The sequence below is a fragment of the Rhinopithecus roxellana genome, chromosome 7 (assembly GCF_007565055.1).
Source record: "Rhinopithecus roxellana isolate Shanxi Qingling chromosome 7, ASM756505v1, whole genome shotgun sequence".
Classification (NCBI taxonomy): Eukaryota; Metazoa; Chordata; class Mammalia; order Primates; family Cercopithecidae; genus Rhinopithecus; species Rhinopithecus roxellana.
This window is the reverse complement of record NC_044555.1, coordinates 26,946,726-26,960,173: the sequence shown is the minus strand read 5'-3', so window position 1 is coordinate 26,960,173 and position 13,448 is coordinate 26,946,726. Positions and strand designations below refer to the sequence as shown.

The following is a 13,448-nucleotide window of genomic DNA, read 5'->3' as shown; positions in this document are numbered from 1 at the left end:
CCCAGGAGGCGGAGGTTGCAGTGAGCCAATATCATGCCATTGCACTCCAGCCAGGGCAACAGAGGGAGACTCTGTCTCCAAAAAAAAAAAAAAAAAAAAAAAAAGCTCAGAAGACCACTAATTAGGTTAAACATTCCTGAAAAGAACGAAAGAAGAGACAGTTCAGAAAATACTACGTTAAACAAGAACAGAACTGATGAAATAATTGACTTTTAAAATGTTTAATTCTGCTTGGCTAGAAACGCATACACAAAGAAAGCTGGCAGAAACAAAAAGCATTATATGAACTCTTCCTGCCATTCTAGTCTTATCCCCATCAAAAAAGGGGAAGATGCAAAAGTAACCTAGAAAATAATACAAAATAAATAAAATAAAGGGGGAAGAAATACTAACTTAAGCCTAAAAATTCAAAGAAAATATTAAAAACTAAATGAAACAATAACATGCAAGATGTTAGATCAGTGGCTAACACATTAGAATTACAAGGGGAGGCCAACCCGGCTAACACTGTGAAACCCCATCTCTACTAAAAATACAAAAAATTAGCCGGGTGTGGTGGCGGGCACCTGTAGTCCCAGCTACTTGGGAGGCTGAAGCAGGAGAATGGCGTGAACCTGGGAGGCGGAGCTTGCAGTGAGCCGAGATCGCACCACTGCACTCCAGACTGGGAGAGAGAGCGAGACTCCATCTCAAAAAAAAAAAAAGAATTACAAGGGGAGGGATACCCCATTTACCTTTACATCATTCTTACACATTGTATACCTATATCGAAATATCTCATATACCTCATAAATATATAAACTTTCTATGTACCCACAAAAATTAAAAAAAAAAAAAACAGAAAAAAAAAAAAAAAGAATTACCTGGGGGTTTAGCTTTTTCAAAGCCTGTTATCAAAAATAAAAATAATAAAAGATAACTTTTCTTTGAGACAGGGTCTTGCTCTGCTGCCCAGGCTGGAATGCAGTGACATGATCATAGCTCACTACAGCCTCAATCCCCTGGGCTCAAGCAATCGTCCTCACTCAGCCTCCCAAAGTGCTGGGATTACAAGTGTGGCCACCACATCTGGCATTTTTAAATTTTTTGTAAAGACAAGGTCTCACTCACTACATTGCCTAGGCTGGTCTTGAACTCCTGGGCTCAAGTGATCCTCCTGCCTAGGCCTCCCAAAGTGCTGGGATTATAGGCATGAGCCACTGTGCCCAGCAAAAAATAAACTAAAAATAAAAAATAAAAAAATAAAATTTCCTGGGGAGCTTTACAAACTATTAATGCTTGGGCCTCACCTGCAAACATTCTGATTTAATCAAGGGACCAGGCAATACAATTGTTTTTAAAAAGCTTGTCAAATGATTTTCACATGCACTCAGAGATAAGAACCATTTATCTATATTATCTCTAAATGAAACCTCCGCATATTTTCCAGATAAATATACTGAAACTGGAGGAGATGCAGTGATTTACACTTGATGATAACCCAATTTAGCTCTGTACAAACTTTTTTTTTTATTTATTTTTTATTTTTTATTATACTTTAAGTTCTAGGGTACATGTGCATAACGTGCAGGTTTGTTACATATGTATATTTGTGCCATGTTGGTGTGCTGCACCCATCAACTCGTCAGCACCCATCAATTCATCATTTATATCATGTATAACTCCCCAATGCAATCCCTCCCCCCTCCCCCCTCCCCATGATAGGCCCCAGTGTGTGATGTTCCCCTTCCCGAGTCCAAGTGATCTCATTCTTCAGTTCCCACCTATGAGTGAGAACATGCGGTGTTTGGTTTTCTCTTCTTGTGATAGTTTGCTAAGAATGATGGTTTCCAGCTGCATCCATGTCCCTACAAAGGACGCAAACTCATCCTTTTTTATGGCTGCATAGTATTCCATGGTGTATATGTGCCACATTTTCTTAATCCAGTCTGTCACAGATGGACATTTGGGTTGATTCCAAGTCTTTGCTATTGTGAATAGTGCCGCAATAAACATACGTGTGCATGTGTCTTTGTAGTAGAATAATTTATAATCCTTTGGGTATATACCCAGTAGTGGGATGGCTGGGTCATATGGTACATCTAGTTCTGATCCTTGAGGAATTGCCATACTGTTTTCCATAATGGTTGAACTATTGTCCCTGTTTGCAGATGACATGATTGTATATGTACAAACTTTTAAAACTAATCGTACTCTTTAAAAAATGATGGCTCAAAATAAATGGAGACAGAATTATAGGGGAAAAAAGACAGCATGCTGAAGGGAAGATAATTTGGTCTTACTGTACTTACCATATAGTCTGCAATATCCTCTGGCGCATCACCATCAACATCAAACTTGAAGGTGACCATCTTGTTGTTGTGTGTCTCCAGCTGACACTCTACCATGTTATCTCCAGAGGTTGATACCTGAGTACAAACATTTCACTGGTTTAAGAGTCAGTCACTGTCTTTTCTTTGCAAATTGTGCAGGGAACATCTACACTAGTTCACATACAATATATTTGGAAAATGGCTTAAATAGTTCAGAATCTAAAAAGACTATGTTTTCCCTTGGTGGAATACCATCTAAACAGCCATTCTATGACTAATCTAACAGGTTCAACTGTTACTCAGTAAAAAATAAGTTATAAATGTGATCCTGTGGTAAAGAAAACAATACAACTTTTATAAGAAAGCAAAAAAAAGTTATAATAGTCACTAGAGCTATCTGCAATGCAAAGATTTAAATTTAATAATTAATTTCCAAAATTCTCTTAATCTATAAATTGACTAAGCAAAAGAAGAGGCATTGCGAATGGAAATGTAAACTGGATCAATCTTTATGGACAGCAATCTAGCAACACATATCTAGAAATTTTAAAAATCTTCATATTCTGACCCATGAATCCGACTCCTATGGATCTAATAAGGAAATAATCAGGGATAGATACAAAGATTTATGTTCAAGGATTTTGTTGCAAAGATATACAGACAGCCAAAAAGAGTAAAAGACAGCAAGTTAGGAAAAGGACAGACTGGGAAAAAGATGGAAAGAAAGAACATAAACCAAGAACATAGGGAATAATTAAGTTATTTCTCTGTATAAGCAGCTAATGTAGCCATTTAAAATGTCATGTTATCGAAAAATTAATGATACAGAAAAGCATACATGATATACTAGGTTTTTAAAAATACAGGATATAAAATTATATATAGGTTGAAGCAGTCAACTGAAATATACATCATGTTGGTTAGAGATATGGGCTTCAAAGTCTGATTTAGGTTCAGATCTGACATTATCACTTGCTAGCTGAGTGATCTTAGGCAAATTACTTTGCTCCTCTGATTTTTTTGTTTTTTTTTCAGATGGAGTTTTGTTCTTGTTGTCCAGGCTGGAGTGCAATGGCGCAATCTCGGTTCACCGCAACCTCCTGTCTCAGCCTCCCGAGTAGCTGGGATTACAGGCATGCACCACCATGCCCAGCTAATTTTTGTATTTTTAATAGAGATGGGATTTTATCATATTGGTCAGGCTGGTCTCAAATTCCTGGCCTCAGATGATCCACCGGCCTCGGCCTCCCAAAGTGCTGGGATTACAGGCGTGAGCCACTGTGCCCAGCCCACTCCTCTGATCTTTAGTATCTTCATTTGTAAAGATAAGTATACACTACGACCTATATCATACAGGGTTGCTGAAGGATTAAATGATAAAATGCATGGATAACATTAGGGTGCCTACCACAAAAGAACTCAATAGATTTTTGCTGCTATTACTAGTACTACTACAACCTTAATAATGTAAAACACTACATGTACATACAGGAAAAAGAGAGAAAAGCAAACTAAAACATTAATAGGAGCTATCTCTGAATGGTGGTTACAAGTGGATTTTATTTTCTTTCTTATATTTCCTAAGTTTAACAATGAACACATAATACTCGTATTGGAAAGTCTTTAATGGAGAAAAGGTTAGTTTAGAGAGGGTTTCACAATATTCTACAACTCACTTCTGTAGCACTGCCCCTCTCTGACCCTCCAGACCTCTATATGTACTCTTAACCAAACCATATTTACAAACTGACCTGAAGGACGGTGAGCTGAAATTTAGTCCCCTTCTCTGGTCGGGGACAGGAAGCTCTTCTCTGTTTGATCCGATCCTGTTTGCCATTTCCACTTGGGTTATCAGGGCTACTGATGTTTTCCTTCATAGTTGCCATATCTTGATTCAAGCTAGTAATATTTTTAAAAAAGTAACTCATTCCAGTCTTGACAGTAAAATTCTAAGAAAAACTCCCAATTATAAAACCATAAATAATGAGTTTAAGAAAAATTAATAAATACTACAATCTTTTTAAAAGTTATGACTGCACAACTCTGTGAATATACTAAAAGCCATTAAATTACACACTTTAAATGGTGTGTGAATTATATTTCAATAAAGCCTTTTCAAAAAGCTGAAAAATTAAGATCACACTGTATTTATTTAGCAAACATCTCACAGTGATGAGAATGAAAGAAAAACACTGTCAGTGATAGATCTCTGTGAAACCTTTTATTATGGGGTGCTCTTGATCGGTTTTATCTTGTTTGTTTAGGGGTTACTTTATTTATATCTTCAAATAAAACTTCTAAAACCAAAACAAATTATCACTCAAAATATACCTGTTTATGTAATGAACTCAACAGGGTAGACCAGGTATGGGAGACAAGAATAGTGTTCTGCAGGAGGCAGAACAAGAAATGAAAATGAATGATGTAAAAAGAGCTCAACATTATTCATTCTAATTAGTTACATTTTACAGGTCTACATCAATATTATTATGAAAGGGGAGGCTACCTTTTAGTTTATCTGTGTCAAAGGCATTTATCAGGTTTTTCTTTAAACTCAAACATATTTCAATAAAAAAATTTCAATAAATACATTTGGAATTTAAATTACAAGCTCTAAGTTTCAGACATCTTTTTGAAACAGATATCTTTCAAATTAATTTAAGCAAGTTATTTCTCCTAAAAACAACTCATGAAGCATCTATATATAAATGCACAAGAAGAGATAAAAATAACTCCTAAATTTTTTATGTCCATATGACAAAGAATTTGCATAAATATAAGTAGTGGAAGAAGATACATTAATACTGCCCTTAAGAGTTTTTTAAATACACAGAGAAATGGCAGTAACAAGTAATCAGAGGATAAAAGGAATATAATTTTAGCCAATGGGCTATATCATTCACATTCCAAAGTTACTTAACACACCAGTTTAGGGTTTGGGACAATATGGCAGAAACTCAACTCTCCCTGCTCTTCCCCTCTAAGTACAGCTAAAAGTTCTAGAAATAATGTAGTAGACAATGACAGGAGGGCACAGAAGAGTGAAAAGATGAAAGTGGACTGGCTAGGGACCCCCAGGACTTGAGGAATATCATAGCAACTTGGTATCTTCCAATTACCCACCCAGTGAATAAAGGCAGTACAGGCAGTGTCTCCCAATTCCCAGTCCAGAGGCAAAGGCAGCCCAAGCCCAGTGTCTCCTGATCCCCAACCCAGCAACAGAAGAGGACTTAAGTAGGCCCTGTCCTTCCCCAGTGGCACTGGTAGGGGCCCTACCAGTAAGTAGAGCATAGCCTGTAGAGCAGACCTGGGGGAGCAGGCCTAGGGAAGCACTCTCCACCTCTTGGCCCAGTAGTGGGGGCCAGGGGTTCCAGGTGAACAAAACAAACCAGAATAGCAGCACTGTAAGGATTTTGAAAACTAAATTGTCATCAGAATCATGGCCCACAAAAGCAGGCCAGAACCTATGCATCTAAACAAGGGTGACTGCTTGCTAACATAGAAAATTTCAATAGGCCGGGCATGGCGGCTCACGCCTATAATCCCAACACTTTGAGAGGCTGAGGTGGGCAGATCACCTGAGGTCAGGAGTTTGAGACCAGCCTGGCCAACATGGCGAAACCCTGTCTCTACTAAAATAAGTTAGCTGGGCATAGTGGCATGTGCCTGTAATCCCAGCTACTCAAGAGGCTGAGGTAGGAGAATCGCTTGAACCCGGGAGGTGGAGGCTGCAGTGAGCCAAGATCATACCACTGCATTCCAGCCTGGGCAACAGAGTAAGACTCCATCTCAAAAAAAAAAAAAAAAAAAAAAAAAAAGACTTAAATAGGATCTACAGTCACCTGACATAATATCCAAATGCCCAGGAGACAAATGAAAATAAACTCCTTTGTCATACCCCAAAAACTAGAAAAATTACAACTTGAATGCAAAAAGGTAATCAACAAATGTCAACACCAAGATAAGTCAGTTATTGACATCATCTAACAAGAATAAGATGAGGCCAGGCACTGTGGCGCACGCCTATAATCCCAGCACTCTGGGAGGCCAAGGCGGGTGGATCATTTGAGGTCAGGAGTTCGAGACCAGCCTAGCCAACATGGTGAAACCCCATATCTACTAAAAATACAAAAATTAGCCAGGCGTGGTGGTGGGAGCCTGTAATCCCAGCTACTTGGGAGGCTGAGGCACAAGAATCACTGGAACCCAGGAGGTAGAGGTTGCAGTGAGCCGAAATCTTGCCACTGCACTCCAGCCTGGGCAATAGAGTGAGACTCCATTTTGGAATTATCTAACAAGAATTTTATTTATTTATTTAGACAGAGTCTCACTTTGTCACCCGGGTTGGAGTACAGTGGTGTAATGTTAGCTCACTGCAACATCTGCCTCCTGGATTCAAGCAATCCCCCAGCCCCAGCCTCCCAAGTAGCTGGGATTACAGGCGTGCACCACCACACCTGGCTAAATTTTGTATTTTTAGTAGAGACAGGGTTTCACCGTGTTGGCTGGGCTGGTCTTGAACTCCTAACCTCAAGTGATCTGCCTGTCTCGGCCTCCCAAAGTGCTAGGATTACAGGTGTGAGCCATTGTACCCGGACTCTGACAAGAATTTTAAAGCAGCTATCATCAAAATGCTTCAATAAGCAATCACGAATAATCTTGAGGCAAATTAAAAAACCAAAATCTTATAAAAAAAATAGAAGATTTTAAGAAGAACCACACAGAAAGTATAGAACTAAATAATCACAGAAAAAAAAAACCCTCACTAAATAGGCATAATAGTAGAATGAATAGCACAAAGGAAACAATCAATGAACTTGAAGATAGAACAATAAAAACTATCCAATCTATATTTTATACAGAACAATACTAGTTTTCAAGTACTAAATAATAATACAATTAAATATCTAGTTGTAATTTATTTCTTTAGATTAGCTAGAATTCTACTCTAAACTCTATTGTTTCTTCCTTCCTTAACCCTTTACCAGCTTTTCCTAGAACAGAAGGGTATAAATAAACACAATAAGAAAATGAACAATTAATTTCACAATCTATATGATCCCTAATAACATAAAAAAGCAAAAAACAAATCTAGTAATATTTTTATTAAACATCTTTATTAAACATTCACACAAGTACAAGAATACAGAAGCTTCTCTAGTCAGGATGCACTAAGCACCTAATGAGTACACAAACTTCAGCATATCCTCATTGTTCTCACGGTACTAATTTGAAGATACTTACCTTCGAACTAAATCTGGTTTTAGAAGAGCTGCTTGTTCAACTCCAACTGGTTGGGATACAGGCTGTAAACAGTACAGACAAAAAAACTTGCTATGATAACAGTAAAATTCAAGCTAAATATACAATTTGTTACTATTCAGAAAACATGATAGTTTTGGTTACCTTGCAAACCTGGTAGAATATCTATGATACTGGATGTCTGCATCAATCCTATTATTAACATTATTACCAAAGATAAATAAAATTTTACAATACATCAAGTACATCTTTTTTTTTTTTTTGAGACGGAGTCTCGCTCTATCGCCCAGGGTGGAGTGCAGTGGCCCGATCTCAGCTCACTGCAAGCTCCGCCTCCCGGGTTTACGCCATTCTCCTGCCTCAGCCTCCCGAGTAGCTGGGACTACAGGAGCCTGCCACCTCGCCCGGCTAGTTTTTTGTATTTTTTTTTAGTAGATACAGGGCTTCACCGTGTTAGCCAGGATGGTCTCGATCTCCTGACCTCGTGATCACCCGTCTCGGCCTCCCAAAGTGCTGGGATTACAGGCTTGAGCCACTGCGCCCAGCCCAAGTACATCTTATACATGAAGATTTTTCATTTGAAAAAGTTAGCACTGTTATATGTACTTCTGTTTGAGTTATTTTTCAATGGAAGACACTACTACTGAGCTTCCGGTCCTGGTTGTAAAACTACTACTTAAGAGAAGAGTTACTACCACTCTACAAGAAGATAAATCAATGACTCAGGCATTAACTTAATGTGTAGTCTGTCTGTCTCTCATCTCTTTTCTCTAGACGACTTTAACTATCCCTTCAAGGAATTAGTATTCAGCAGCTGCAACATTGGCTTCCAGGAGAAAAGTGTTTAAGCTCTTAATAGGACAAATACCAATTCTACTGGAAAATAATTTTACATTTACCTAATCCAACCTCTATGCACTGCCACTAGTGATAGCAGAGTGATCTTAGAATGCAAATCTAACAAAATTGATAATTTCCTTACTAGTTTATACCCTATATGATGGCTCCTCATCTTCTATAAGATTAAGGTCCTTCAGATGGCAAATAATGTTCTCAATGAACTGGCCTGTACCTGATTATCCAGCCTTATCTCTCTGTATGAAGCCACACTAAACTGTAGCTCCTCTGTGTAAATTAGGCTCTTCTGCATACTGTGACTCTACTTATATTCCTCCACTTCCCTAAACTATTTCAAACTATTTCATCATTCTAATCAACCCATACTGAGAAATTTTTTCCTGGATAAACTAGACTAGCTTCTAATTATAGATTAGATAATTAGCTCTTTAACATAATCACTGTTTAAACACTGAGAGCAAATATTTCAGCAAATAGTTTTTTTTGTATACTTAAGATTCAACAAAATGTATCTAATTTAACTAACGTTTGTATAGTCCCAGTAAGTTGGAACAGTAACATGGCATCCTAATGCATAAATCCAGAGACAAGTGTATGTACTAAGCAAAGAGAAACAAAACATAGTTACTATATAACAATATGGAATTATATTTCATAATCACTTGCAATTGTTAATGGGGTTATTAATGCTACTTTGTGCTAGTGCTCAGAATCATGGCTAATGTTTGGTTTATCCGCCTTCATATCTGAGAGCTACAAGTTAAGCTCTGTCATAATATTTCTAAGGGTTTCAAAATTAATATTTACAAATAGGTGCTGGGCCATTTTTGCAGATGTCTTTCCAATTTAATGAAATGTTTCATTTTTACTTTCTTTTTGAGATGGAGTCTTGCTCTGTCGCCCAGGCTGGAGTGCGGTGGCCAGATCTCAGCTCACTGCAAGCTCCGCCTCTCGGGTTTACGCCATTCTCCTGCCTCAGCCTCCCGGGTAGCTGGGACTACAGGCTCCCACCACCTCGCCCGGCTAGTTTTTTGTATTTTTTTAGTAGAGACGGGGTTTCACCGTGTTAGCCAGGATGGTCTCGATCTCCTGACCTCATGATCCGCCCGTCTCGACCTCCCAAAGTGCTGGGATTACAGGCTTGAGCCACCGCGCCCGACTCTCATTTTTACTTTCATTTGTTTGTTTTATGTTTTGAGATGGAGTCTCACTCTGTCACCCAGGCTGGAGTGCAGTGGTGTGATCTCAGCTCACTGCAACCTCCACCTCCTAGGTTCAAGCGATTCTCCTGTCTGAGCCGCCAAGTAGCTGGGACTACAGGTGCGCACCACCACACCTGTATTTTTTTTTTTTTCTTGTATTTTTAGTAGAGATGAGGTTTCACCATGTTGGCCAGGCTGGTCTCAAACTCCTGACTTCAAGTGATCCACCTGCCTTGGTCTCCCAAAGTGCTGGGATTACAACCATGAGCCACCACGCCTGCCCCATTTTTACTTTTGTTTAAAACTGCAGTAAGTCCTTTTTATCTGTGGATTCTGCATCCATGGATTCAGCCAATCTTGGATTGAAAATATAATATTCTGGCTGGGCATGGTGGCTCACACCTGTAATCCCAGCACTTTGGGAGGCCAAGACAAGAGGACTGCTTGAGCCTAGGAGTTTGAAGTTACAGTGACCTATGATTACACCACTGTAGCCCAGCCTGGGCAACACAGCAAGACCCTGTCTTAAAAAAAGAAAAAGAAAAAGACAAGACAAGACAGTATTTTCAGGATTCAGAACCCTTGGATATGGAGGGCTGACTTCACGTGTGTGATTCCACAGGGCCAACTGTAGGGCTTAGCATCCTTGGATTTTGGTATCCAAGAAAAGTCCTGGAACCAATCCCCTACAGATACCAAGGGACGATTGTACTGTAGTGTTGCATATTGATATAATGGTGACCTACCCTAAGATTATCAGATTTGAGGCTTGGTAAGTCTGTTTGTACAAAGTTGAATTTATTTTTTTTCTTATTACCAAAGCAAGATGAATATAGATAAGCTTGTTTAACACCTTGGTGTATATTCTTTAAGACCATTTTCTGTACACACACACACACACACACACACACACACGTTTTTAATGTAATCATAACGTATGTACTCTTTTATAATCTTCTTTTTACTTAAAACATCTTAAGTGTTTAAGCACATGTTAAGGGCTACATAATATCCTTTAGTATAAACATACCATTATTTATTTAATGGCGCAAGTAAGGGAGACAAACATCTAATTTTTTTGCTATTTGCAACTGTATTTCATATTGTGAGGAACATTCTTGTAGCCAAATCTTTGTATGCATTCTTAATTATTTCTTTGGAAGCCTTTCTAAAAATGGAATTGCTAGACATTTTTAAGGCTTGATATATATTGCCAAATTGCCCTTCAGAAAGGTCTAACAAGTTTGCAGTCCTACCAGAGGTTTGTGAAAGTATCCATTTTCCTCTACATTTGGTATTTGCTATCCTATAAAAATGTGTAATTATTAAATGTATATAACATTATAAAATGTAGGAAAATGGGAAAAATCACCTAGAATGCTGTTTTCCTAACATGGCTGTGATTATAATATTTGCTATAATATTATAGGCTTTTTTCATGTGTATAAATGGTTGCAATTATACAGTTTTTTTCTGCTTTTAAAAATGTATTAAGTATTTTTCCTTACCTTTATTGGCCTGCATTATTCCACTTTTTAATAGGCACATGATAGGACAATAAGTATTCATATTTATCTAACTCCTCCCCTATTCCTAGATAACTAACTTACTGCCAATTTTTATTACATATAAATAAAAATACAGTAAAAATACAGAGATAGCTACCATAGCTAACATTCACTATGAAACAAGCATCGTAGTATGTGCTTTTTGCTTCCTTTTTATTATTTTCTTCAGATTAATTTCCAGGATTGGCAATATCAGATCATGAACATTTTTATGGCACAGTTTTTCTTCCTATGTCACCCTTTCCTTTCTTATTTCTACCTTCACACATTTATTGGAAACCTAGTGTGTAGCAGGCACTGTGCTAAGAGGCAGTGAGAATACAAAATGAATCTGATGGAGCCTTGGAGTCAAATATTAAACATATATAATAAAGAGTGGGCTGGGCACAATGGCTCACATTGGGAGGCTGCAATTTGGGAGGCTGAGGCGAGTGGATCACCTGAGGTCAGAAGTTTGAGACCAGCCTGACCAATATGGAGAAAACCCATCTCTACTAAAAATACAAAAATTAGCCGGGCGTGGTGGCATGCACCTGTAGTCCCAGCTACTCAGGAGGCTGAGGCAGGAGAACTGCTTGAACCTGGGAGGTGGAGGTTCTAGTGAGCCAAGATTGTACCATTGTACTCTAGCCTGGGTGACAAGAGTGAAACTGTCTCAAAAAAAAAAAAAAAAGAAAAAAGAAAAAAAAAGAAAAGTAGAAACAGCTACTTCTGCTGGGGCAGGAGCAGGGAATCAATCTTGTTATATTCTTGAGGCTCCCCTAACTGGTTCTGAGGTCTTATGTAACGCCAAACCTTGGGAAGGTGTTGAGAAGGATCTTTCTCCCTTACTTGCTCCACCACACCTTTCCTCCTCCCATTGGTGGTTCTCAGCCCCAGAAGGGGAGATGGGAAGACCAAAGAGATAAAAAGCTAAGACCACGTACAACATCCCAGAGATTCTTACTCAGTTATTATGGAGTGAAGGAGACCAGTAAAACTGGGATGTACTTTTAAACATTTCATAAATTGCTTTATTATATTATTGATGTTACAAAGCATCTCTCTGTCCCCTGAAGAACTTTTAACAGCCACTATTTGTTGAGCACTTATTACATGCCAGACGCTTCTCATATTTTATATCGCCTAATCCTAATAAGCCTGCAATACAGGCATTTTTTATAACATTATAAAAATTTTCCAACACATAGAAAAGTGGAATTGTTCTGTGAAAAACTATATATCCAACACCACTCATAGTCTATGGGATTTTACTATAGGTACATTATTCCATATATTTCAAAGTAGGCTGCAAATGCAAGATAGGCATTTTAAAACTTTTACAACCATTTAAAAGCATTTCACACCAAAAATAACCAAAGCTGGGCGAGATTAAATAACTTTCCTCAAGTCACACAGTGAGTTCAAAGAGCCAGAGTTGAAATCCAGGTGTAACCAATGACACAAATTGACTCAAGCCTATATGTATGCTGTATATACCTGGTTAACAGTGGAATTTTTGCTTATTTAATTAAACAAAATTATCACTGTGCACGATGCCCATTTCCATATTTTTATATTTATATAGAATTCTTCATCTATAAAGACGTTGTCTTACATAAGCCCAATCGTTGGTGAAGGCAAGATTCTAAACATTTTTTTTTTTTTTTTGAGACAGGGTCTCACTCTGTTGCCCAAGCTGCAGTACAGCCTCAACCTCCCAGGCTCAAAGTGATTCTCCCACTTCAGCCTCCTGAGCAGCTGAGACTTACAGGCACATGCCGCCACACCTGGCCCAAATTTAAAAATAAAAAATTAGCCAGGTGTGGTGGCTCATGCCTATAATCCCAGCACTTTGGGAGGCTGAGGCAGGCAGATCACCTGAGGTCAGGAGTTGGAGACCAGCCTTCAACAGGTGAAGCCCTGTCTGTACTAAAAATACAAAAATTAGCCAGATGTGGTGGCGCATGCCTGTAATCCCAGTTACTCGGGAGGCTGAGGCATGGGAATTGCTTGAACCCAGGAGGTGGAGGTTGCAGTTAGCCATGATTGTGCCACTGCACTCCAGCCCGGGTGACAGAGTGAGACTGTCTCAAAAAAAAAATTTTTTTTTTGTAGAGATGGAGGTCTCAGTGTGTTGCCCAGGCTGGTCTCGAACTCCTGGGCCCAAGTTATCCTCCTGCCTTGACCTTCCAGAGTGATGGGATTACAGGTACGAGCCACCATGCCAGGCCTGAACAATGAAATTCACCCTAAGTTAAAAAACT

At 38.7% G+C, this 13,448-nt stretch overlaps 1 protein-coding gene across 1 annotated transcript in view; it reads right to left on the bottom strand.

Annotated features, from left to right (window-relative positions):
- Positions 1–13,448, bottom strand: part of WNK3 (WNK lysine deficient protein kinase 3) — a 145,761-nt gene that overhangs the window by 59,589 nt on the left and 72,724 nt on the right. The window contains exons 10-12 of the mRNA XM_030933960.1: positions 7,557–7,618; positions 4,064–4,211; positions 2,292–2,408 (exon numbers count right to left, since the gene is read on the bottom strand). Coding sequence (XP_030789820.1) covers positions 2,292–2,408; positions 4,064–4,211; positions 7,557–7,618 — 327 coding nt within the window. The remainder of the gene's footprint in view (positions 1–2,291; positions 2,409–4,063; positions 4,212–7,556; positions 7,619–13,448) is intronic.